Genomic DNA, 27,599 nt, shown 5'->3' on the forward strand with positions numbered 1-27,599 from the left:
AGAAGAGCCACTGGTGCACAAATTCATGGGACCCAGGTGGCCTGCACGGAGCCCTCACGACAGGGATGAGCACCCACTGCTAATCAGGACATCACTTGTGCAAACCAGACTCGGAAGCCAATAGTCTCAGGAGCTGAGGGGGTCACAGGAAGGGACTGGCACACTCAAAGCCCCTCTCCGAACCTGAGGGAGTCTCTGGGAAGAAAGGAACAGGGGAAGAGTGAAGGCAAAGCTCTGGGACAGGCACCAGGATGGAAAGGACCCAGCACTTGGGAGTGTGGCCCTCAGTTCTGCCATCAGCTCAATGACTTTGGACAGGTCACATTGGTTTCAGTTGCCCAATGTGCAAAACGGGGTGCTTGCTTGGTCAACGGTGATGGTCAAGACTTGTTAAGGTATGGAATCAGAATCACAAGCTTGTGTCAGATGGGCCTGGGTGCAAACACTGGCTCTGCCACTCTCTAGCTAGTTACTTAAGCTCTGCTACTCAGTTGCCGCAGCTGGAACCCAGGCAGAGGAACGCCTGCCCCCGCGCACTGCCATGAAGGGAAAACCGCAGCATTCGCAGCGTGCTCCAGTGCAGGGACCAGCACGTGGCAAAGGCCCTTGAACAGCAGCTGTTACTCCAGAGGTGCTTGTGCCCTCCAGCCACCGCACGTGAGGTCCACCGAGGGGCTCTGACACCGTCATGTGTTTCAGGGCACTGGTTGGTGCCTTATAAACCCTTTCCACTCTACTTTCCAACTGCCACATGGACTGGGCGGCCAAGCTCAGGGTGCTCGGGTTCTCTAAGCCCAGGTTGGGAGGCCCACCTCACAGCCCTCGGGCCCCAGGGCTCCGGCACACTACCTCGTAGTTGCTGGCCAGGAAAGGGAACTGCTTGGGCTGCAGGAACTGTGTCTTGGGGATGTCCAGGCCATCCTCTCCGTATAGGAACTGCACCACGCTGCCGTCGCTGTCCCGCACGGTCAGGTCATACTGCACGACCAGCCCCTCCAGGTGCTTGATGATGCATCTGTAAGGAGACCGTTAGCTCAGCCCCTGCCAGGCCCACTCCTCCCAGGGCAGCCTCTTATGAGGGCAGGGGAGGGAAGGAAAGGGGGATGCTGTTCTGCAGCCAAGCAAGACTCCGGGACAAGCTGGCTCCAATACCCTCCCAGCCAGGGGCTGCACTTCCTGATGGTTCTCCAGAAAGAGGCGGCTGCAACTGTGTCACTGAGAGGCTTGGCTGCCTCTCTAGCCCAGAGCTAGACCTGAGCTCCCATCTAGCCCCAGCTGCTGGGACTACTGCCTACCCCTTCACTCTCCTGCACACAGATCCCCAAGGGACCAGGATCCTTGGCATTTATAAATGCCATTTATAAATAGTGGCATTTATCACTATCCCACAAGGCAGGGGAAGCAGGGGAGCTTTCAAGGATTCTCAGATTCAGTCCAGTGACTGCCAAGGACACTAAGGGTATTAGGAACTAAATACTGATGTGACAACCCTCACTTGGCAGCCTTTTTCCTCAGTCCTCCCTGTGGTCAGCTGCCTCCCTCAATCTCTCCTGCTCTCTGCCCTGGTACTAGCTTCTCTGGCCATTTGCTTATCCCTCTGGCCATTTTGCCTCAGTTTCTCATCCTGCCAACCTAAGAGGGAGTTTCCTGGGAGTTTCTGTCCCTGTCCCCACTTCCCCATGAGCAGTGAGGACAGAGCACAGTGTTAGTCACCACTGTCTCAAGAAGCTGAGCCTCTCAGGAAACAGGATGTGCTCACTATCGTCCGAGACCCTTTCTGGCATGCACAGCTCCCCCCAGAGAATGGCAGACCCTTAGAACGCGGGGGCCCTCTGCAGTGAACCTCTGAGCTCAGGCCCTGCCAATCCCATAGAAGGGGAAGAATATCTATTATTCAGGCCATCCATGGAAATGTTTAAAAAGATTTTTCATCCAAGGAATCCTAAGTGATTGTCAATGACAATGTGGAAGACAACAGAGGTGAAGGGCCCTGGGACAATGAACCCCATCTAAAGCGGACACACAGGTGCTTTTACCTTTGGAGATAGCCAGAGCGGCTAGTTTTCACGGCAGTGTCGACCAGGCCCTCTCGCCCCGCCATGCAGTGAAAGAAGAACTCCTGCAGAGAGAAGGACCCAGGAGCCAAAGGGGGCAGTGAGGGTGGTGTGCTTGCTGAAGGGCTTAGGGCAACACCCCAGCAGCCTGTCCTGACAAGATGGGCTATTCCCTTCCCTAGGACCTTGGCTTTGGTGGTTCCAATGGCCCCCAGTGTCTTCTGCCCCCATCTTACTTTGCCTGACAGTGGAGGGACAAGTGGATCAGAAGTAACAGTTCCTGCTTACAGTATTACACCCCATGCCCCATTTTCTAAACAGAAATGGCACTGGGGCCGGACGCAGCAGCTTATGCCTGTAATCCTAGCACTCTGGGAGGATCCCTTGAGCTCAGGAGACCAGCCTGAGCAAGAGCAAGACCCTGTCTCTGCTAAAAATAGAAAAAATTAGCTGGAAGTGGTGGCACGTGCCTGTAGTCCCAGCTACTTGGGAGGCTGAGGCAGAAGAATTGCTTGAGCCCCGGAGTTTGAGGTTGCTGTGAGCCAGGCTGATGCCACGGCACTCTAGCCCAGACAACAGAGCAAGACTCTGTCTCCAAAAAAAAAGAAAAGAAAGAAAGAAATGGCACTACCTCACTACTGTTCGGCAGTTCAGCCCCCATGTCTGAATTCTGCTCCCAACAGTGTTAATACAGGCACAGGGTATTTTTCAAACTTTTTAATTATAATCTATAATAAGAAATACTGTATTGTAAATAGAACAGTAATCGGCAAGCACACAGATATCTATATATATACATACACGTGCATATAAACACAGCTGACTCAAACTAAAGCCTTATGACACTACCCCATCCCTTACCATGGGGATAACCTCCGATGTTTTCTTTATCATTCTATTCTGTTTCAGTACATAAAGAAATGCTTGTCCCTATCCACAGCAATGATTTCATGATCCACACTAAGGGATCGCAACCAGCATTTGAAGAAATCTGGTCTACATGAACCCTGCACCATCCCTGCCAGAGGCCATGGACAACTGCTGGGGAGCCTCTGTGGGGCCAGGGGAGGAGCCCTTGGAGCAGTCAGTGGCCTTGGAACAAAGGGTTGGTCCCCTGCACAGTCTGGACTTAAATGACCACAAAGGTTGTCCTTTCAGAAATGTGGCAGACCAAGGAACAAAAGGCACTGATATTTAAAAAGCCATTTCTAATGAGTGTGAGCAGAAACCCTTCTCTTGGGGGAGAATTCTGCTGTTGATGAAGCAAAACCAGACATTTGTTAGAGCAAATGTTTTCCCATCATAAAGGAAATACCCCTGTGACGCTCTTGTTGGCAATGAGAACACCGGGGTGGGTGGCACCCCCTTCCTAGCTACCTTCCAGTGCAGGTAAGGACTGGGTTGGAGGTCACATAGCGGGAAAAGGTGGACCTGGGATTGGTTCTGTTCATATTTTCATCTACCTGCAAACATTTATGAGCACTTACTACGTGCCAGAGTGTGCTACGCTTGGCGTTATAACAGTGAACGTGACATGGGCCCTAAGTTCTGGTGGGAAAGCAGCAAATGGAATTTATCACTTGACCATTCTTGCTCAAAGTTATTGGTGAGGGCCACAGGTCACCTATCACTGAACCTAGAAATGAGGGAAAAAGCCAAATGGAAAAACCAAAGTACATACAGGAGGCTTGATGCCAGTGAGGAACCTGCCAGTGACAAAGCCACCGGCCCTGGGGGTGAATTCATAAGGCTCAAAGCAGGGCAGTGACTTGCCAGATGCCATCAGCGGGGGTCTCCGACCTTCCAATTCAATCTGGCCCAGCAGGCACGAGATCTAGGGGAGAGGAAATCCAAAGGAAACTGAAGATCCACAGGAGTGTTAAACAATGCTTCGCCCTAGCAGGGAAGAGATCGTCTGCCCTTTGGGGAAAAGCTGCACAGAGACCGAGTTCTTAAAGGCCAACCTACATTTTTAAATGAACCGAGACAATTTCGTTTCAAGAAAAAATAGACCTGGATTTTCACATTTGAAAATGGGTGACATTTGTAAAAGGAGCAGTGTCTCAGAATCACGTTACACCTGGATGAGACCTAAGGGTCCTAATGGCAAAATGGAGCCTGCGAGAAACAGGCATTTATTGTGACCCTCACATTCTAAAGCCAAAAGAGAACTTAAGCTATTGAGCTGTTTGCTTAGACAGCTGTCTACTGATATTCTTGGGGTGGAAGAACAGAGTGTCTGGAACTCACTATTTAGTTGGGGGGGTTCCTCTTGGCTTTCAGCCTTTCAAGGCCATTGCTACTGCTCCACACTCACCACACAACAGGTGGTCCTTCAGACCCTCTCTAGGTCGTCAAGATTTAAAATAAAAATCTTGTTTAAGATTTGTATTAAGATTGTGCAAATGCCATGATAGCACTGTGTTAATCTAAGCAGACAATGGGCCTCAAGTTAAAGGTTATGAAATCTTTAGGACAATACTTAAAAGGTAATGGTGTGAAAAAAGCAGATCATGTAAAATTGCAGCATCTCAATTAAGATTATACACGCAGTGTGTGTGTAACATGAATATATGTAATATGATAATAGTAAACTTATTATATATCTATGTTATACATATTATATCTGCATATTTATATCTACATCTGCCAATAACATTGACATGTTAATAGTGGTTAGCTCCTGTAGTGATTTGTATATGTTTTTCTCCTTTTTGGTACTTGCGACATTTTATATAGATTGTGGATTCTTTTAAAATCAGAAACAAACCTGAAAACCACCCCCTGCCATCACCTGCCCCTTTGCTCACACCTGCATCGTGTTCACGGTGGAACCTTTGGCTCCCGACTGCACCATCATCTGCAGGTTGTTCTCTGGGAACTGTCGGTGCAGGCCAAAAGGCATGCATGCCTGCAGATTAAATCAACACAGTGGTCAGTGACTTTACCCCCTTTTAAAATCCCAGGTTCACGAGGTAACACCAGGATGCAGAAGCAATAAAGCCGGAATATTTACCCAGTGTTAAGCACCAAATCCCATCTAGTAAGGGAAATCCTCATTTGGCATGAATCCTTTTGCTAGAACACCTATGAAGAAGTCACACGGGTCTCCCCCTCCCCCCTTGCTCTCTCAACATCCTCTGCCAGGAACCCTGAGGTTCCATTCGCTGGCCAAAGGGCAGCAAAAATGAAGAAGAAAAAGGAGAAGCAGAGAGGCCAGCAGATCCAATTTGTGATTCTAAACAGGAGTTGGAGAAGGATAAAATTTACGGTGATGCCCTTGTGAATTTGCCAACAGCCTGGCCTGGGTCCCCACACAGCTGGCAATGATCACCAATGTCTACATCATGTCACATTTACCAATATGCCTCCTATGCCCCGTGTGGGGAGCAAGTAGAGGGCAGAGGTGAGACTTCAGCCTAGGCCTTCACCCCTGGCTCCGCTGCACAAGCAGCAGTGGGACTTTGGCCTTTCATCCTGCCCATTCACCTGCAGTGGCCCCATATAAAAGATTTCTTCAGCCTCCTTTAATGTAGTCACCCCAAAGTAAAAATATTTAAAAAGAGAAACAGCACAAAGCGTTCTCTCTTAGCATTAATCCAAGGCCTGTCCAGACGCTATTTAGGTGACGAAACAAAACCCTGGGCTCTTCAAAATGAAAGACTCCACCCTTCCCACCTTGCATGGCACCTCGTCAGCTATCGAAGAACAGCCAAACTGCTCCGAAGAGCCCCAGGTGAGAATCAAAATGTAGTTTTTTTAAAAATCAGCATTCAAAACAATGGGGATAAGCGCAGGCAATGCCGGGCTAACCTTGTTAATCTCATTGCTGTAATGGTTCACTTCCTCTTTGAACTTCAGATCAATCATGTTAAAATCCCTCTGGTCTTTGCCCAAATGGGCATCCTGCCATTTCTCTCGGACCTCATCATATGATGTGGCTTCTGGCAGGTTTAATGCAGCCCTGACAGCCTAGAATGAGAGAAGGAACACATCAGGCGCGTGTGGATTTCGATCCGGAGGACACCTGACCCTTCTAGGGCAGGCCAAGGCCTTGCAGCCCCTCCTTACCCGGGACCCGCAGTGGGTGGATTCTTCAATGATCTCCTGTCTCTTGGCGTCTGCCTTTGGCTTCACCAAAATGTCCTCCACGCCTGTGAAAAGAAACAGACAAGCTCTAGGGGACCAGGCCTGACTTTTCACTAGACCGTAAACTTGGTGAGGTCAAGACGCAGAGCCCGACCTCTGAAGTACGTGAGTAATGATGATGATATTAACATCATTGTTAATAGATTGCTATTATCTCCTAAGTGATTACCAGAGCCCAAACCTTATAATTCTCATTTTACAAATGAAAAAACTAAGGGTCAAAGTTGAGCTACTTGCCCATGGTTACAGAGGTAGAAAGTAAACCTATGCCTGAGTCACAAATTTGTGCTCTTAAGTCACCAACTATACTGTCTCCACTCAATAAATATGTGTTGGATGAGGGGCTGGAGGTGAAGAAGAGGTTTTGGATGAAAAGCTGAGTTTAGGGAAAGAGAGAGAGAGAGAGAGAGAGAGAGAGAGAGAGAGAGAGAGAGAGAGAGAGAGAGAGAGAGAGAGAGAGAACATCCCAGTTTGGGCTTCCAGAAGCCACATATCACAGGGTTCACCCTATACAGTTGTGAGAGTGCAGGCACACACACAGACAGGCATGAACCTGGGTGACAGGGACCACCGCTGCAGGTTCTGCAGCACTGCCTCAGGAGGGTGAAAGCCTGAGTCACTTTGGTTAAGCCGGTCCTTCTGGCTCAAAGAACTGAAGATTTCCTAGCCTTGGCCATGAGCACATCTTTCCACTTTCAACTCTCAATCAACTAGTTTATGCCTATATCTGGACTCAAAAGTCCCTTAGCCAAGAGCTGAGTGAGAATAAAAACAATGGTTGTATTGTTCAAAAACTGGGACTAAAATATCTGGAATCCCAAAACAATGTCTTGGAAACCTGAGGGCTTCTCAAGAACACACGTGAGTGGAAAAGGAATGAAATATTCCCTTTGTGAGCAAGCCACAAAGTGAGCCTGTCTGTGGGGTCAGTGCGAGGTCCTCTTGCTGTCCCTTCACTGACCCGTCTGGCTGAGAAGGTCTAGGGTGAGGTCAACCACTCTAGCCTGCTCTCCCACCTACTCGCCGCCTGGCCTTGCTTTCCTAGTTGCCTCTGGATCACCTTGGCACATGGGAGCCATGTTCTTTGTACCATGTGCTAAGCAGAGCTGCAAGTGTGGCTTGTTTGTTAAGTTTGATCCTCATCATTGAGCTAGGTATGGGATCTCCCTCTACGTTTCATTTTTAAAACACCAGGAACTTTTTTCTAGTTAGCAGAAATCCTTGTGCTTATTTGAAATTGAAATTTGTATCTTACAAGTGTGAGGTTCTTAGTCATCACACTTCACTTTCTTCAGTTACCCTGGAAGGGACCCTAGTCTGGTTCCCAACTAGAAGTGGGAGATCCTGGAAACAGATGCCTCCATCAGTGGTTCAGGCCCGTTAGAGGAATCAGGATAGGGGAATGTAAGTTTCAGTCCCAAACAGACTAACAACTTATAATCCTTATCCTGGTAGAAAATTAGACATATATATAAGCCAAGATGTTTGTTCAAGGGTGCTCATCCCAGCAATAATGTGAAAACCTGGAAACAGCCTAAGTGTTTATATCATAGGAACTGTTTAATAAACTATGATACATCCATACAAATGGAATAATCTGTAGCTGCTAGATATGAAGATACAGATTCATATCAACTGACCGTAAAGGGCATTTATAAAACATTTAGAAATTGGGTAGGCAGGGGGAGAAGCAGACTATAAAACAGTATGTAGTATAGGATCCCATTTCTTTCAAATGTATTTGTACCAGAAAAGTCCAGAAAGAAAAACATAAAGTTGATATTAGTGGCTATTCTCTGGCAACTGGATGCTGCGTGATTCACGTCTATACTTTTTTTACTTTATTTAACTTTTCCACAATTAAATATATCATACAATTAAAAAAAATGAAATGTGTAACGCAGGCCCCAGCACTGGGGCCTATAAACAAACTGTGACTGTGGTGAGCTCACAGGCCGCAGGCTGGGGATTCCCACCATGTCTGCGTGTAAGTCCATGAAGCAGAGAGCCCTTACTTCCACCAGCAGTGGTATCATCAACTAGAAAATCCCTGTGTACACGGTGGTGCGTGCTAGACACGCAGCAACAGTGCAGAAGGGCTTGGACATGGCTTTGCATACATAGAGGTGCAGCAATTCTCAATCAGCTTGGCCCAAGGCTGAACCCTGGCGCAGTTCTTCTGATGTCAAGCCCACCCAGTAAGTGCACGAGAAGAAACAGCACACTTGTTTTCTTTATCAAGGCCACTTTGCCAAAACAGTGTGCTCGTTTCCAAGGCGCAAACCAGGCAGCTCCTCACAGGGTTTCTGAGAGCGCCGATGTCCCCTACTGTGTTAGGAAGGTGCAGGCAGTTCTAACAACAGGAAGACCCTTTGTGGAGCGGGGAGGGCCTGGAGAATTCTGGAAGGGCACTTGCAGGAGAATGAGGGTGTGTGTATGAGTATGAGAAATCATCCTAAGGGACAGAAAACCATAAAGGGACAGAATGGAAATGGGGACAGCTGGAGTCACATTGCACTTCAGAGGGGGAAGAAACACTGGCTGTGGGGGGAGGGGCAGCCAAGTGAGGACGCTTTTGTAGAAGGAGTCTGGCTGCTCCTCCAGACAGTAGAGCTGGGGGCATAGCCTGGCAGCCGTGCTGGCTACAAGAGAAGGGGGCAGGCCACTGCTCCAGCAGAGCCCAGCACTCACCCAAGGTGAAGCCTCTGTAGAGCTGCAGGTAGGCGGTGAAGAGGCGGGCCAGGCAGGTGAGAACCTTGCCGCTGGTCTCGCCGCCATAGATCTCATAGCAGCAGTGGACCAGGCCGTAGGCGGAGCTCCCGTAGTGCGCCTTGTCCAGCACCCCGCAGAGCAGCTCCCCTTCCCTGATGATGACCTGTGGGGGGGAAAGGCTACTGATGCCAGGCAGCAAGTGATACATCCTGTGGAAGCCACTGCCTCTCCTACTCCATGTGTGTTACCCACATTGTGCATGTCCCTCTGCTGCAACTGCCTCCAATCCTTCATGGGAAGAAGCAGGGCATACATGAAACTAACATTATATATGTACATTTCTAAATAAAGAAGGTGAGCACATACAGTTAATTTCTTTTTCAAAGACTACACACTATGAACCACATACATGTGCACACATACACTCTTTGGTGTGTTTATACGTCCCCCTGCTTCCCACATGCACCCATAATGACTCAAGGTCAAGTACTCTTGTGACTGGAAATGAGAACATCTAGAACTTCTAGTTTGTAACCATGACCTTGGCCTAGGTATTCCCTCCCTTGCACACTGGGAGTAAGAACAACAAAACCTTTCTAACATCACCTAAGGCCTGAATTTGTCCTTCCACAAAGTTGGGTTTAAAGCATTAGAAACTAATTAAAAGGATTTCTAGTTGCATACTGCAGCACGCATTAAGGGAAAGAAACGTGGCAGCTTCGGTCTGTTAGACCCTGTTACAAAGCATTGGTGTGAGCTGGGGACCTGGGGCTACTCCCCTACCAGGAACTCTGCAGAGGCCTTGGAAACTTTCAGTGTCGACTGATCTGCGGCTGCACAGAGCTGAGTTTGACTGTCCTCAGCCTGCCCTCTTAAGGCTGAGAAGTGGAGGTGTGGAACCTCACAGCAATTTGATTATCTTGAGCCATTCGGTGGTCTTGAAGGAAAACATGAGCTCTGTATTTCCAAGTTTTGCAGAATCAACTCCAGCTTTTTGCTGGAGAACCCTTCCCAAATCAGTTGTGAGTTTTACACTGAGGGTCAAATGCGAAAGATTGACTCCGACCCTTTCTAAAACCAAAAGCTCAAACCAATTTGGGCAGGACACCTCCTTCTCTGAGGCATGGCACCTGCTTCTGGGAGTGTACCTCCATTTCTCTGTCTCTGTTTTAAATCAATTTGTCGAATCTGGGGACTAGAACTCTGCAACCCATACAGCTGGGCAGGCATACCTGGGACTCGCACATTGAGTCAGGGTTAAAGTCGGGAACAGGTCGAGGACTTTCCTTCACCCAGGCTTTCCCGCTGATTTTTGCCTTTCCAGATAAGTTCAGTGGGATGTGGTCCTCTGGGATTATGTTTATGAGCAGCGTTGACACAACCTGCAAAGAAAAAGAGAACAAACTATGGCAGGAAGAAAAATTGAGAACTTCCCTTTTGGGACCTCCTACTCCTACAAAGGCTATTTCTGATGACTTCAGAGGAAGAAAAATAGATAGGTCTACCTCTACAGGACAAGTTGATCTCAGTTTTTACTTAGACACCAATAAGAATTTCATTGAGAGTTTTACTTCCTAAACCACCATGTCTCCCTGAAAATAAGACATGGGTCTTATATTTATTTTTCCTCAAGAAGACACCCTAGGGCTTATTTTCAGGGGATGTGTTATTTTTTTTAAGTATCGTACAAAAATCTACATTGATTCAAATATAGTTAAGTTGTCTTCTTCTGGAACATCAACATAATTCTCCAAACCCTGAATTCCATCCTGAATTTCTTGTGACTCTATTTCCTTTAGAACCATTGGCCCCAATCTCTCATGTCAAGCAATAGAGCTGTCATGGGGCAGATGAGAAGGGCTGCTCGTCTTCTTTACTGCTCTGCCATGAAATGCATGGGTCATGCAGATTTGCTGTGTAGCCACACCCATCACTCGGTCTTATTTTCGGGATAGGGCTTCTATTGCACAAATGCTTAGAAATCCTGCTAGGGCTTATTTTATGGGTAGGTCTTATTTTCGGAGAAACACGTTAGTTCTTCTTGGCTGGGCACAGTGGTTCATGCCTGTAATCCTAGCACTCTGGGAGGCTGAGGCAGGGGAATGCTTGAAACCAGGAGTTGGAGACCAGCCTGGGCAACATAGCAAGACCCTGTCTCTACAAAAATATAGAAAAATTAGCTGGGTGTGGTGACATGCACCTGTAGTCCTAGCTACCCAGGAGGCTGAGGCAGGAGGATCGTTTAAGCCCAATAATTTGAGGTTGCAGTAAGCTATGATGACACCACTGCCCTCATGCCTGGAACACAGAATGAGATCCTGTTTCAAAAAAAAGCAAGTAACAAAAGACCACATATTGCTTGACATCATTAATATGAAATGCCCAAAAAACAAATTCATAGAGAAAGAAAGTAGTTACCAGGAGATGGAGAGGAGGAGGAATTGAGATTGACTGTTACCAGGTACAGAGTTTCTTTTTGGGGTGATAAAATGTTCTGAAATTAGATAGTGGTAATGGCTGTACAACACAGTGAATATACTAAAAATCACTGAAATAAATACTTTAAAATGATAAATTTTATGTTGAATATGAATTATATCTCAATAAGAAAAAAGCAAGGGAGTCAGACAAGAGGAACTTAGGTTCCTTTTTGCCCTAATATTCTAGAAGTATATAATTTACTTTCTAGTCAAAAACTATGCTAGGGAAAAAAGACATCTGCAACATTCTGTTAAACTGTAAAGGTTAATAATATCTATGTGAACTGTAATTTATACTAACTTTAAAAAATGTTTTAAAAATGTAAATGGCTTTTTAAAAATATTTTGAAATGTGTATATCCTTTGACCCAGCAATCCTATTTCTAGGAATTTATTTAGAATATATACCAATGCAAGTTGACTAATATAGGCAGAAATGAGTGCTCACCGCAGTGCTGGTTAGAATAGTAAACACCAAGTAAAGGTCCACTAACAGGAGGACAGCTAAATCAATAATGCCAGCCGGGCGCGGTGGCTCACGCCTGTAATCCTAGCTCTCTAGGAGGCTGAGGCGGGTGGATCCTTTGAGCTCAGGAGTTCGAAACCAACCTGAGCAAGAGCGAGACCCCGTCTCTACTATAAATAGAAAGAAATTAATTGGCTAACTAATATATATAGAAAAAATTAGCCGGGCATGGTGGCGCATGCCTGTAGTCCCAGCTACTCGGGAGGCTGAGGCAGAAGGATCGCTTGAGCCCAGGAGTTTGAGGTTGCTGTGAGCCAGGCTGACGCCAAGGCACTCAACTCCAGCCTGGGCAACAAAGTGAGACTCTGTCTCAAAAAAAAAAAAAAAAAAAAAAAAAAAAATGCCATATCCGTATCAGTGAATACAACACAAGAGGAGTTAAAAAGAATGAGGTGCATCTACATGCACAGACACAGAAGAAGCCCTCCAATAAATACATCAGGTAAACTAAGTAAGTCACAAAACAATTACAAAAAAGTTTCTGTCAACATAGCATGTGAAAATAGTTAAATGAACTTCTTGCCATGTTTGGAGTATTTTAGGGTAGTCCAAATTAAAAATACAGACTGCAGGATATAATGGAATTCCCTGTGGAGGACCTGGGGGCTCATCAAATGAAGTCATCTACAGACCAGCCAAACCTGAGGTACACACACTTGGCGTTCAGGGAAGTACACGCTTCAGGTACCAGGATGTTGTGGTTAAAGAGGTGGTTTTACACACAGGCTCAAAAGTGAATGTCAAAATGAGTCATGGTCCATGGTTCTCCTGAGCACCCCAAGGATAATATAACGTGATCCCATTCTTATTTATTTTTCATATGGGCAAGTGCATAAGTGTATGCATGGAGAGTAGGGCTGGGGAGGGAGAAAATTTTTTTCTTTTTGCTTTTACATTTTCGTATTTTTTTTTTGAGTCAGAGTCTCACTATGTTGCCTGGGCTACAGTGTCGTGGCGTCAGCCTAGCTCATAGCAACCTCAAACTCCTGGGCTCAAGCGATCCTTCTGCCTCAGCCTCCCAAGTAGCTGGGACTACAGGCACACGCCACCATGCCCGGATAATTTTTTCTATATATTTTTAGTTGGTCAATTAATTTCTTTCTATTTTTGGTAGAGATGGGGTCTCGCTCTTGCTTAGGCTGGTTTTGAACTCCTGACCTTGAACAATCCACCTGCCTCAGCCTCCCAGAGTGCTAGGATTACAGGCATGAGCCACTGCGCCCAGCCACATTTTTGTATTTTTATTTAACAATAAACTTGTATTACTTCTATAGTAAAAAAGAATTTGAAGGGCAGAGATCTAATAACTGAATTCAGCAAGGTTTTTGAATATAAGGATGATATACAGAATTAATTGTATTTCTATACATCAACTGTAAATTTAATAAGCCAATTGGAAAATATAATAAACAATATCATCTGTAATAGCAACATCCAGGAATGAATCTAACAAAATGATGGATAAAACTTTTACCTCATTGATGGACATACTAAGTTCATAATTTGTAAGACTCTATAATATAAATATGTCAATTCTTCCTGAAGTGACTTATAGACGCAATGCAATACCAATAAAAAATCCTAGCAGATTTAAATGGAGTCATATGTATGAATTAAAGAAAAAAAATCCTAGCAGATACTTTGTGTAGAAATTTACAAGCTGACTTTAAAATTTATATGGAAATAAAAGGCCCAAGACAGTCTTGAAGAACAAAGCTGGAGGCTTTTACCAGTAGAAGTCAAGATTTATTATAAAGTTAAAGTAATTAAGACAGTGTGCTATTAGTGCAATGGAACCAAACAGACCAGTGGAACTGAATACAGTCCAGAAACAGATCCACAACTACTTGATTTATGACAGAGGATGTACTAAAGAGCAGTGGAGAAATGGACTTTTCAACAAACAATGTTCTATCAACTAGATTATCTGTATGGGAAAAAATGCATCTTGGACCCCACCTCGCTTCATGCTCATGCACAAAAACCATCCCCTGGCAGACAGCAGACCTAAGTGTGAAAGTTATAAACAATAAAGCTACTACACAAGAACAGAGGGGAATACCTTCAAGACTTCAGGGAAAGCAAATAGTTCTATATAGGACTAGTCATAAAAAGCAAAGATTGGGGGATTGTATTACATTAAAGTAAGAACTTCTGATCATTAGAAAATGGCACTAGGTGAAAGAGTGGGAAGGTTAGCCACCAAGTAAAAGGTATTTGCAATACATGTATCTGGCAATGGACTTATGCAAAATATATTTTTAAAAACCTCTTATCTATCAATAAGAAAATGACAAATTAATAGTGTAGAAACCAGACAAAAGACTTGAACAGGTAAATCATAAAAGATGATATCCAAATGGCCAATAAGCATATGAACAGGTGCTCAACCTCTCATCATTAAGGAAATGCAAATTAAACTGGAAGATGCCACTATACATTTGAACGGCTAAAATTAACTAAACAGATAAGAAAGAAAAAAAACCTAACAATAATACCAAGTGCTACTGAGGATAAGGAGCAACCGGAACTCTCATGCCCTGCTGGTGGAAGTGTATATCACTACAAGCATTTTGGAAAACTGTTTATTAAACTATCTGTTAAAGCTGAACATATATATTATAACCTAGCAATTCCATGTGTTGGTGTTTACCCACTGAAGTGCATATATAGTCAACAAAAGACACATACAAGAATGTTCACAGTAGCCCTATTTGTAATAGCCAAAGAAGACAACTAAAGACAACCCAAATGTCCATAAATAATAAAATGGATAAATATGATAGCATGTTGATATAATATTTTAAAGTAATGAAAGTGAATAAACTACTGCTATATGCAATGACATGGGTAATTCACACAAAGATATGATTCCATTTATATAAAGTTCAAAAAAAGACAAAACTTACCTGTAATGGTAGAAGTCATGTTAGTAATTACCTTTGGGGAGGGGGGGAAACTGGGAGGGACCACAGAGGATTCTTCTAGGGGTGCTGGTAATATTCTACTTTCTAATCTGGATGACAGTTTATAAAGGTATATTCACTTTATGAACATTTATTGGGCTACCTACTTGAGATTTGCAACAACGGACACATTTTTCCTTGCATGCTCTTTCAACAAATGGTGAGAGACCTTCGATTCACATGTGAAAAGAAAAGCACTTAAGAGGTTGTATGAAATGTCCTGGAGAAAGAGCCTAAGACTTCATTTTCTGGGGCAGTAGAAATAAACTTCCTAAGCTAAGTTCCTTATCTCCTGATTCTAAACATGGTTTTTCTCTGTAGAACCAGAATGAGCCATTAACAAATTCTTGTGCAGTGTAGTCATTCTTGCCCTTTTCACCTATTTGCAAAAACATACCCTGTATCACCCTTTCGAGAAATACTAAAAAATCTCACCCATCACAGAAGCAAAACCTGGGCCTATTTTCTAATTTTATTTAGTATAAAGGATTTTAAAAGAATCCAAGGTATGGTCTCTGGCCACAGTGGAATTAAATTAGAAATCAGTAACCAAGATATCTGGAAAATCTCTAAATATTTGCAAGCTAAGTAATGTACTTGTAAATAACTCATGGGTCAAAACAAATCAAAAGGGAAATTAGAAAGTATTCTGAAGTGGAATGAAAACACAACATATAATTTGTGGGATGCCACTTAAGCAGAATTTAAGGGGGAAATTTATACATAAAATGCCAATGTTAAAAAAAGAAGTATGTCAAATAAATGACTTCAACTTCAACCATAAGTAACTAGAAAAAGAAGAGCAAATTAAAACCCAAGTAAACAGAAAAAAGGAAGTAATAAAGACCAGAGTAAAATCAATGAAATAGAAAACAGAAAAACAATAAAGTCAATAAAACCAAAGGCTGGTTCTTTGAGAGAAATAAAACTGATAAACCTCTAGGCAAACTGAAAAACACAAACTACTACAGCTTATTCAAGAAGAAATAGATAACCTGAATACTCTAAGTCAATTAAAGAGATAGAAATTTCAATTAAAACCTTCCCACAAAGAAACTCTAGGCCCAGATACCTTCACTGGTGAATTCTACCAAACATTTAAGGAAGAGATAATACCAATACCGTATGATATAAACTCTTACAGAAAACCAAAGAGGAAAAACCTCCCATCTCATTCTAAGAGGTCAGCATTACCTTGACACCAAAACCGGACAAAGATATCACAAGGAAACCATGGACCAATATCCCTCATGAACACATATGTAAAAAAATTCTAAATAAAACCTTAGCAAATTGAATTCAATATATAAAAAGGGTACTACATCATGACCAAGCAAGGTTTATCCCAGGAATGCAAGGTTGGTTTAACAATTGAAACCAGTCAAGCCCCAGGTCCACAGACTTAAAAGTATTTCATTATTTGATCACCATATGATTTGGAAGTATGGTGTGATGCTTTGGGAGTTGGAAAGTCCTAAGTTTGAATCCCAATTCTGTGTCCTATATCCTTGGGAATGTAATTTATCATCTGCTAAAGGGAGATAATAATGGTCTCTGCATTGTGGGTTAGTTGTGAGGTTTAAATCAGATAACATATCTAACGCACTCAGCAAAGCGCCACTGCTTATTACCACCATATCTGGTATGAGGACACCAAGTTTAAGTTAGAAGCAAAGGACAGAAACAATGTAGCCTACTCTTAGCAGATACTCCCTAAGATACCACCCAGACTCAGGAACCTCAAACTAAGGGAGAAGAAAGTTAGACTATTGCTTGATTAGCTATTTCTCTGTCTCTGGCACGGGCTCTCCTGGAAATGAAACCTTCTATACAAGTAGCTTGTTTCCTTTTGTTAAGTGCTGTTTTCTCCCAATTACCTGCTTTCCTGTCCACAGTGGAAAGGGTTTCAGGATGGCAGGAGGAAAGAGTTTCACACGCCCCACTTTGTCCGTGAGTCCTCGGTATACCAGCTCCATATATTGCTCCCGGGTGAAAAAGCAACCCCGAGTAGTCATGTTTGCACCTGAAACCATGTGATCCTGGATCAATCCTGCCAGTGGCTGGCCATCCTATAAACCAAAACAGATAAGAAGAATGAAGATAAATTTTATGTCAAAGTAATTCTTAATCAGGCGCTTGGAAGCCACCTTCTAGCAACAGCCCTCCACGTATCTGTCCTGCCCATGTCGTCACTACATACTAGCTTGGCAGCAAAGCTAGTATGACCAGGGATTACCAGTGGCTTCTGCTTTTGCCATTTGCCCATTGTCTTGCCCAAAGCACATGACCAGGGATTACCAGTGGCTTCTGCTTTTGCCATTTGCCCATTGTCTTGCATCAAAACTGCTTCAAACTCATCTAGTTCTCCAAGCCTTCTCTGCTTAATCCCATCTGGTTCTAGTTACTCCAGCATATTTTTGGCATTTATGTATAAATTTGGTCTGGCTGCTGTTGGCTGTGTTCTTGTTTTTATACTTTGGTTTTATGCCTTAGTATTTTTCACACATTTCTTGCCTGGTTCTCCTGTAAATCAGTCATCTATTCGACAAATATTTATTGAAAGCCTCCTGTATGCCGAAGCACTGGGTAGACTTTTGGCCTACTCCAGTGGACCAAACGGACACGGTCGTTTATGATGAGGAAGAGCTAGATGGTAAACAAATGACTGGATGAATACATTATCACAACGTGTTTTAAATGCCATGGAGGAAAATAACAGGATGGATCATTATACAGATTTGGGGGTGGTGGTGGTCAGGAATGGTCTCTCTGAGGGGCAATGTTACAGCTGAGGCCTGAGGGGTAACTTAGAGTGAGTCAGCACAGGGAGGAAGGGGTTCACTCCCAGGTTCCTAAAGAGAGGGCCCTGAGAGGGCCTTGATATACATATCATGGAAGGAAAGAATGTCCCTTTTATTAGTATCTCTTTATAATGTTGCATGTGGTTCATGGTGGGCCCTTAATAAAGGGTGTTTTATCTACCAGATGCCAAAACAAGGGCTTTTATAAAAAGCCCAAGATTTGGTGAGCACACTGATTTCCCTGGACACTTTCACAGCCATTCAGACCCCCAGTCTCCTGAATCTTATCTGCCAGGTTTGTATTCATGGCAACAGAAGACACACTGAAGTAAAAATAGCTATGCTCACTGATATTCTTGAAGATGTAGGTTTTACAAACTTTTTGATGTTTACAGGAATTTGAGAAAAACTGCCTCTTGGATCTCAAGATTAAAATCATTTAATTATTTGGTTAATACTGGCTAATGGGATAGCCATGTTTCATAACTAAGGATATAGGAACTCACAAATGCAGCTGTGGAGAAGCGCCAGGAATTTAACCACATGTACTAATTCAAAGGCTGAAAAGGATTCCTGTCAAATGGTGATGGGCTCTATGTAAACGCACAATTATTACAGATGGGCTGAAAAGGTGGCACAGATGTTAAGCAAGATCAGATGGAACACACAGCCTTTCTTATGAAGGCTTTGACTTTTAAAATTATTAAAAAAATATATTGTACATCTCATTCCATAGATGGTCTTATTTTGCTTGGGGGAAACTCCCAAACCAATATTACACACTTGTCTCATCCCAAAGTCTTTGGGAAAGATACAGATTTTTCCTTTTGTTCTCTTCCTTTGAAGAACATAATTACAAGATATGTGGTATATTCAGTACCTCTTTCTCTCTCTATCCAGATTTTCCCATGACTAGAAAATTACTTTTAATGGCTAAATTGCTTTCAATGCAATAATCCCAAATTCTAGGGAGGGATGCTGATTAAAGCAACTACTGAAGTTCTACTTATAATTCTGAATTTCCTAAGTCCCGCTTAGGATCAGAAAGAACATTTCTGAATCAAAACCCTAGAAAATTGTCAGCTATACTATTCTGTTTAATAGCATAGCAAAATGACATTACAATTCATGTGTTTGGTCAGGATGCTTTGAGAATAGGGTATTCTGTGACTTGAATTTTCTAGCTGACTGAATGGAAGTCAGGAAACTATATCTTGAGCCTTATTTAAAAACTTTCCACAAAGCATGGGCTCTCCATAAATACAACAAAGAAAGAAATTAATCCCAAAAGAAACACATAAATGAAAAGTTTAACTGTTTTCTTGGAAAAGAAATAATTGGAGTTCCATTCAACTGCTATTTTAAGTAAAAAGATAACATAAAACTCTATTAAGTACCTAAAACCAACAATAAAATGTATAATCTGGTACTATGGTTAGTTAGGGAAGAAAATCTAGAAATAGAAAAGAAATGGAAAAATGAACAAAGAGAAATGGAAACAAATGGAAATAAAGATACACTAAGAAAACTGATCCCCCAAAATTGGCTTTCCTCGTTTAACCAAACCAGTTCTTGTCCTCTTAGGACTTTGCCACCAAAACCATGTTGTTTTATAACCATTTGCTAACGGTTTTATAACGGTTAATAAGGATTCTACCTTCTTGGCATTTATAACAAGGACTAAGTAAAATTTATCAAGAACCAAAAGCTCTTTCTCTTGAACAAAAGAGACTGACTGAAAGTGCAATGAATACCCCACAAGTTTTTTTACTTTTTAAGAATCAATTTATTGGTATAAGCTTATTTACCTGTATTTTCCTGTCTCCCCTGAATGTAAGCCTGACCTAAAAGTCATAGGCATATGAGCATGTGACAAGGCTCACATGGATTTCAATAAGCCAGCCTGCTGCAGGACACAATGTAAGCATGAATCCTCCTATGGCTTCCCAACTAACGCAATCAAAATCACGCACAGAGCATTCAAAGGTCTTTGGTCTGGGGACTTCAGAGCACCTGGATTCCCCATATAGCTAATGCCATAGGTCACTCTGCCAGCACAAAACCATTTGCAGTTCCTTGGTAGTAAGCCCTCTGGTGAAATGTGACTCGGCTTCAGCAGAGTCAGAGAGCCAGCACATTCCTGGGAGCCACTTCTCCCAGGCCCAACCCCGCTTGTCAAATAGGCTAAGAACACATGCCACTGAGCAAAGGAGCTTGGGAGACCAAAGGTGCAGGGCTTGAGTCTTGGCCTCACTGCTGGCTGACAGATTATTCACTCTGTGTTTCCACAACTGAAAGTCATACCGACCTCATACGGCTGCTACCAACGCCATAGCCACTGCTGTTATTATTTAATAAGGAGAAAACGCTAATTTTCAAATTAGTAAACTTGTGATCAGAGTGGGCCCTTCTTCTTCCTATGTTTAGTTCCCTCACTAATCAATAGCCTAAGGCAGGCAGAGAAGGGAAAAGTCAACCCAAGCTGGGACCCAAATGAAGCCACAGTGGTATGTCTGGTGGGAAGAGGGGCTGGGATGTTGGGCTCCTGGCCACCTGCCTAATTCCCTGGGTGGCAGATGGCTGATGCAGGGAGAGGACTTCCAAGGAGCAGAGAGTGCTAAACGATGTGGGACATCTCCGAGCAGCCCCTGGCACACCCCAGGCAAACAGCTCTCCATCTCTGCTGCAGAACAAACCCCAAGAAGATCTGGGAGAGCTCCTACTCCTTCCTCCTACTTCTCAGCTGGGTGTCCTTTGGCAAATTACATCAATTCTTTGATTATAAATGTGGACATAATAGCATCTACCTCCAAAGACTGTGGGAAGGGTGAAATGGGAAGCCTCAAAATGCTTTGCACAGTGTCTGGCACTGAAAAATTACTTGAGAAATGGTAGCTGTGGTTTTATATTATTATTACTACTAGTTCTTTCATACTCCACCACAATCCAAATGAATGATGTGCAACTGTGAATCACTGTGATACAAATGGCTTATAATTTAAAAGGCCTCGGATCTTTAGGCAGGTGATGAGGGGTGAGTGGGGACTGGAATATATTTTGTCCTTTTCTCCCACAGCCTGCCTCTTTCCCTGTTCTGTCCCTCCCACAAGCACACACTGACTCAGGCCTCTGCCACTCCTGGCCATGAGTCAAAGTTATATTCTTCCTATCAGCCGTGACCACACGGGGCTCCCTTGGAGGACTGATCTTGGAGAGAGAAGGAAGCGGTTCAAGGAGGAGAGGAGATGCCTTCATGGGCTGCAGGGGGATCTCATCCGGGCCCTTGCAGTTAGGCTGCCTCTTAAAACTCATGCATGTCAGAACTCAAAGGATCAATGTCATCTGTGCGCCATAAGGACCATCAAAGTTGGGATGCTAATGCTTGCCAGGGGCTAATAAGTTGTAGAATTCAAACATAAATCTGGAAGACAACATGTATTATGCAGCTACTAAACTTGGCTTTCTGGGATGGCTGTCACAATTTCTCTCCCGACTTACATTTTAAGATGCAGCAAGACAGAAACTTTTCCCCACCTCTAAGCAACTAGCAAGCTACAAGCCCCACCTGGAAGAAACTAGAACCCTCTCTATTCCACATCCCCAAACAGCTGCCCACTGGACCCAAGAGCTGGCAAGGACCAGGTTCAAAGTGCCAAGTCATGGTGATGATGACTGTGGGCAGCCTCAAGGCCAGACCTACCTTGGGAACAAGGTACTGCTGATCAGTGCAGGCCAGGACGTAGGCCTCAGCCCGGCCCAGCTCACTCTGGGGGAAGTGGGCATTCATCTCGTCTCCGTCAAAGTCGGCATTATAGGCCTTGCAGTTAGCATAGTGGAGTCGTAGGACTTTCTCTTCAGGCAGGATGCGAGCATGGTGGGCTTGGATGGAGGGTCTGTGCAGGGTGGGCTGTCGGTTCAGTAGGAGAATGTCCCCGTTCTTCACGTGCCGACATACCTGAGGGCAGAGGGGAGGACAGGTGGTGATCAGTGGCAACTTCAGCATCACCACTGCTCCTTCCCAGGGCTCACCTCAGCTTGGCTTGAGTGTAGCTTCTGTTTCTTTGATGTTCTAGTCAACTAAATTTTTAAACTGGAGCAAAATCCTAAAAATCTCTGAGAAACAGTTCCTAGGCACCTCTGCTCCTGGCCCTGCACAACTCAGATAGTAACTCTGGGCTATGAAGTACAAGGAACAAGTAAGACCAGAGATTCTGTCCAGGAATCTCTGTCTTCCTCAGAGATGCACAGCCTTCCCAGTTTCCTGGATCCCTCTGAGAATTAATCAGAAGGATTAATTAATTAATCAGAAGGAAGAAATGGATACAATTCCTCAAGACTGCATACCTGCATGTAACCAAAAAACCTTTGTGTTTGGCAGACCTCTTAAATCCCCATGGAGGTCATACATGAGTATATCGTTCTAAGTAGATATTCCACATTCGAAGTAGAATTCCAGCTTCATACAGCAGAGCCAGAACTGGAACACAGGGCTCTTGGTTCCCAGTTCAACGCTCTCTGAGAACATTTTATTGAACTTGAAAAAATTAAGAAGTGAAAGTTGCCACAGTCTGTTGGGAAAGCAATTTGAAAATAGCTATTAGAGTTAGGTGCAGTGGCTCATGCCTACAACCCCATCTATCCAGAAGGCTGAGGTGGGAGGATCCCTTGAGGCCAGGAGTTTAAGACCAGGGTGGGCAATATAGCAAGACCCTATCTCTAAAAAATTAAAAAAAAAATAGCCATTGGAACATCTGAAACACATTTCCTTTTGGCTTTTCAGAAGAAAAAAAGCACCAATGCAAGGCTATGTGAGTGTGTATGCTTATGCAGCAGTGTTTATGGTGGCAAAACTAAAAATAACCCAGCTGCCCCCCACGAAAGGGGCAATAAATCGTAGTGTATCTGTACTACAGAATATTAGGCAATGATGAGAAGGCTAAGTTAAATATATTCAAAGTTGAAGTGATGGCAGGAATGTATTATAGCAAAGAAAAAAATCCAGGTGGCACATAAGGTGATGGGATGAAGCAACTTAAAACCCAACCCAACTCCTGTGTGTGTGTGTGTGTGTTCATATGGGAAAGGGGTGCTTGGAACTCTAAGCTGTTGTTATAGTCTCTTCATAGTGAAGTACAGATTAACAATTTTACCTTTATACATCTTAGTAATGTTCATCTTACAATGAACACGTATTACTTCTATAAAATTTTAAAAGATCTTCAATTATTTTTTTAAGAAAGCAAGAAAACTTGCACAAGGGATATGCCCATTGAGGGGGAAAAAACCAGAAAACAGCCAAATTTAAAGAAGAGAATAAAAAAATTACAATTTTTACCCCTCAAAGACAACCACTGCTCACACTTTTCTCCCCTCAGAAACACACGGCTGGTTCAGTCCTTCCGACAGACATTCTCTCACAAAGCTGACTTTCCCAGGTTCATTCAGCCTCTTAGGACCCTTCCTTATCTTGTTACAATAACTACTGGGCTTCCTAAATACTGAACATAAATGACACCTTAAACACAAACACAAGAAGGTAACTACAAGGGAGGCAATGGCAGTTCAAAGGAACTCTGGGGACCTGGTGATACTACCCTCACCCCGAATCTCCTCTAAATCGCAGCAGATAACAGGTCAGGGAAAACAACAGATTACTTTAAGTCTAGTTCCTTCTTATGTTGTCGTGTTTATGAAGCTGTATCACAAAGCTGCTTAAAGAGAGAGGCTAGAGGTTAACAAGAGATGCCCCCCACCGCCATCGGCCCCATTCAAGTTCAGCTGGGCTACAAGTTCTCTCCAGCTCAGGGACACAAGGGCCCAAACCCATACATGCTAAAAGGCAGTCTTAAAAGCACCTAGCATGGAATCTGTCTTTTTGCTCCCTAAGGAATTCAACTCTTCCCCTCTCCACCCCAAGTCCCACGTTTCCAAGGAGACCCGAATGTTGAGGGTTGAGGGTTCCCATGAGCATCTGCCCAGGGCACTGGCTGCTTGCTGTCTGACGACGTCACGAGCCTGAAGTTTTCTTTCTTCAGCCTCTCAAGGGAAAAACCGCCCAGACCTGTGGCCCAGGCCCAAAAAGCCTGGCTGGGCCTAGGATCTGAGTCTTGTAAATTTGAGACATCCTTCAGCGTAAGCAAACTCGCCACAGCTGGGAAGGTACGCAGGCCAGCCAGGCGGGCACTGGCCAATCCAAACAGAAGTCCTGGAACACAGGGTGCTCCTCTTGCCAATCCAAACCCAGGGCCCTTCCTTCTCTTGTCTCTAAATAAATACTGCAGTGAAAATTAGCGTGCCCCAGTGCCCGGGTCAGAGTTTTCAGAGGTAGGTCTGGAGCCAAAAGCCTGGTTCTGGCAGACCACTGGGCAGGAAATAAGACTCGGCCATCCTGGCCACTTCCTTCATTATTTACAAGGCCCAGGGGAAGAGGCAGATCTCACACCTCACAGGGGAAACGGGTCCTTTCGGCTCCCTTTTCCCCTTGTACTTCCCCTGTGGCTCATCCTTACCTGGACCTCAGTCTCTCCTTCCCAGTTGCCTCCCCCAGCCTTTAGCCCTGTCCTGACCTATATGCAACACGTTAGCCAAAGTCTTTAAAAATTACAAATAAATTATAAGCACACATGTATCTTATTACTTTATGTGTAAGTACCACATATAACATTATTGAGATTTGGGGAAATAAAGTTGATCATCCTTAGTCCCAGTCCTGATGCAGGAGTCACTTTTCTTTCCTAAAGTCCCATCCTGTCTTTGCCCCTGGACCACGTCCTCATGCCTCAGAGCTTCCCACACTTCAACCTGGATCCACGCACTCCACAAGGTTCCTGGGTGCCTCCAGCATGCTGGGTGCCAGGAGAGTGAGGAGCAGAGCACACCCTGCCGTCGAACTCAAGGGACTTAGGAATTCAAGGGCGGAGAGACGAGTGCACATGCAGTGACAACACGATGCAATGAGAGCTACAGGCGGTAGAGGGATGAGCATGACACCGTGGGGACACCTAACACAGGTTTTGGGAGTGGCAAACTGCAGTCCTCAGGCTGGCCACCTGGCCTTGTAAATAAACTTTAATTGGAATACAGCCACATCCATCTGTCCACACACTGCCTGTCGCTCCTTTTGCACTATGGGGCAGAGCTGAGTAGCTGCAACAGAGCCTGTATGGCCCACAAAGCTAGAAATGTTTACTATCTGATCCTAGAGGAATGAGGGCTTTGCTGAGACCTGAGGGAATAGCAAGAGTTCTCTGCCCTCAGTTTCCCCTGCAGCCCTCTGGTCTGGCCCAACACCCTGCTCACAGCCATCTCCCGATGACTCCAAACTCCCTGCATTCGCCTCAAACACTCAGGAAGAAGACCCCTTTCTTCCTGAGTATCCTGTGCAAGAGTCACAGGATGCCTTCGCTGCTCTCTATGGTGTGTGCCACACCCCTTAGCAGCAGGTAACACGCTTACACCTTCATTTCCTGGAAGTCCCCCCAGCATGCTGTCAACAGCAGCGTGGCAGGGGTCCCGTCCATAGGGACTGGTGAAGTGCTAGTATTCAGTGGCGCCTCAGCACTTCCTGATCCCTTATGGCTCTCTGCTCTCTCCATTTCCCTCTCTTCATATCCTACTGAGAGGAGACTGCTTCATATGGTTGACTGAGTTAGCAGGAAGATCATTTCATATCTGCCTGGCCTCACCAAAAGTTAAGCAAGATACACCTTACTTTTTTTAGCATTCCTCGCACAGCTTCTAGCAAAATACTAGGCACTTAAGAAAGGCAAAACAATCTTAGGAACCCAAAGACAAGTCTTACTTCATGCACTAGAAGAGAACAAAACAGGTGACTTGATCTGTGTCTGCACGTGCATCTGTCACCAAAGCAGAAAACTGGGTATCACAGCTCTACCCCAGGAGAGCTGCGAGAACCAGAGGAAGGGGAGAGGCCCTGTGGTGAAGAACAATGGGTACCAAGAGCCACTGAGACAAGGTCAGGAGCACCTCCTTTCCCTCTCTGTGCTGCCAGAGTTCCTTCAAGGCTGATGGGAACTTTGTGGAGCTGAACCCAACGCTGAAGGGCTGGTCTGCAGTGGGGTGCAGGCGGGGGAGGGCAAGGAGAGGCCTGCCTGCTGTGCAGATGGGTTAGGAAAACCCAGTCAGTCGCCCCTTAACTCTGGATAGTCCCTGTGAGTCACATCCAAATTGAATCCATCTTCCTCCAATAACTTCAGCCACTGTTGCCTGGTCATCTGCTACTCCCCACCCCCCGACCCCCAGCATGAATAGCTATTATTTGACACAGACACAGACATTGTCACCCACTGATCTCACACCCTCAGCAACACTGCTAGTCAAACACATGCTCTTTCCAGTGGAATCTGGAAAGAGCCTCAAGGATCCCTTAACACAGCACTGTGGACAGGCACTAGCAATGGCCAACGTGTCAGCTGTCAGTTATCACTGGCACAGAGCATTTCCTTGATAAGAGTGGTTCTCAAACTTTAGCATGCAGGGAGACCCTCTGCAGGGTCTGCTAAAGAAAGACTACCAAGCCCCCATTCCCAGAGATTCTAATTCAATAGAGATGATGGGGGGAGAATTTACATCTCTCTTAAGTTCCAGAGATGCTGCTGCAGATCTGAGCACTGGCCCGTTGAAGGCCAGCAAATCCCCCTCCCCTGAGATCACAAATGAATTATTAAAGAGCATTTCTTGAGCAGCCGATGTGTGCCCAGCACTGTGCCGCATGGTGTGGGATGGCCAAAAGCAGCTTGAACCATGGCGCCCATGCCCTAGGAGCACAGGCTCCAGCCGGGAGACAAGGCGAGCTCCACAAGGCACCCAGAGGACACCCACGTGTGGGGGAGCTTCCTCTTGGGGATGCACTTGTGTGGCAGCCTCACTAGAGCCACAGCTGACAGCCAGCATTCACAGGGCAGTTACAGGCAACTGGCTGGATCCCTGGCCAAACCTGCCCACTACTCACAATTTTTGTCCCCTGGGGCTTAGGTGCCCCCGTGGCTGGCGTTAGGAGCTGTTTGGCCACGGCTTCCCGCTGCGTTATGTCAACGGCGCTCAGGGCTGTGCGACTGCCATCCTCGTTGATGACCATGGAGGCTCCTGGGTGCACATTGGGGCCATTGATGACTGCCTGCCTCAGTTCCTGAACATTCCAGGGGGTAACCGGCTGAGGGTAGGTCAGTTTTGTAGCAAATACCTAGAAATGAGGAATGGATGTAGAAATTCAGGGTGAGCAGGAAAAAGGTATTATGGTCCCTAATTCTAACTCAACAGGCTATGTGACTTTTCCCTCAAGACATGGAGGAGCTATCTGACATGGCCAAGAAGGCCTTTCAGGGAGTAAAGCAGCATCCTGTCTGCCTTTGCACAGAGACATTTTGCCAGACTTATTCCCTTAAGGGAATAGCTTGGGCTTCCTTTTCTAAGCAGTCAGTCTGAGAAAGTAATTTAAGTGTTGTAGTTTACACATTACAGTTCTTCTTAACCCACTCTAAAATTTCATTTCCTTGTCTGCCAATAAATTCAAAGTCCCCAAAGAAGGCAACATAGCATGGGGCACTCACATGAGACAGGGAGCAATACCTGTCCTGGAATACTCCTGTACCCCTCCACCCCTCCTCACCCCAGCAGACATGACTAGTTGATCATGGCACTTTCCCTGAGCCGAGACATGACATCAGAATCTCAGTAATTCTGGCAGCCACCACAGTCAAGGTGGGGCATGAGATGAAAGCCAAGTGCTCCTCTGATATGCGAGAAAGCAGTGTGCTCTGTTCAACACTAAGCCAGTGATCCGCTCCAAGAAAAATGAAGTCCCTGGTTGAGTTGGAGCTACTGAATATTATAAACCCTTGATACTTTGAAATGCACACAAATACACCGAAAACTTACAAGTCCTCCATAAA

The 27,599-nt window shown here is 44.8% G+C and overlaps 1 protein-coding gene across 2 annotated transcripts in view; it reads right to left on the reverse strand.

Annotated features, from left to right (window-relative positions):
• Positions 1–27,599, reverse strand: part of POLR1A (RNA polymerase I subunit A) — a 68,247-nt gene that overhangs the window by 14,931 nt on the left and 25,717 nt on the right. For both annotated transcript variants that reach the window (XM_076000945.1, XM_012774311.3), the window contains exons 12-22: positions 26,660–26,890; positions 21,389–21,643; positions 16,765–16,956; positions 10,148–10,297; positions 8,895–9,078; positions 6,126–6,208; positions 5,868–6,026; positions 4,867–4,965; positions 3,736–3,888; positions 2,037–2,119; positions 850–1,015 (exon numbers count right to left, since the gene is read on the reverse strand). In XM_076000945.1, the coding sequence (XP_075857060.1) occupies positions 850–1,015; positions 2,037–2,119; positions 3,736–3,888; positions 4,867–4,965; positions 5,868–6,026; positions 6,126–6,208; positions 8,895–9,078; positions 10,148–10,297; positions 16,765–16,956; positions 21,389–21,643; positions 26,660–26,890 (1,755 nt within the window). The remainder of the gene's footprint in view (positions 1–849; positions 1,016–2,036; positions 2,120–3,735; positions 3,889–4,866; positions 4,966–5,867; positions 6,027–6,125; positions 6,209–8,894; positions 9,079–10,147; positions 10,298–16,764; positions 16,957–21,388; positions 21,644–26,659; positions 26,891–27,599) is intronic.

The sequence above is a fragment of the Microcebus murinus genome, chromosome 3, assembly GCF_040939455.1.
Source record: "Microcebus murinus isolate Inina chromosome 3, M.murinus_Inina_mat1.0, whole genome shotgun sequence".
NCBI lineage: Eukaryota > Metazoa > Chordata > Mammalia > Primates > Cheirogaleidae > Microcebus > Microcebus murinus.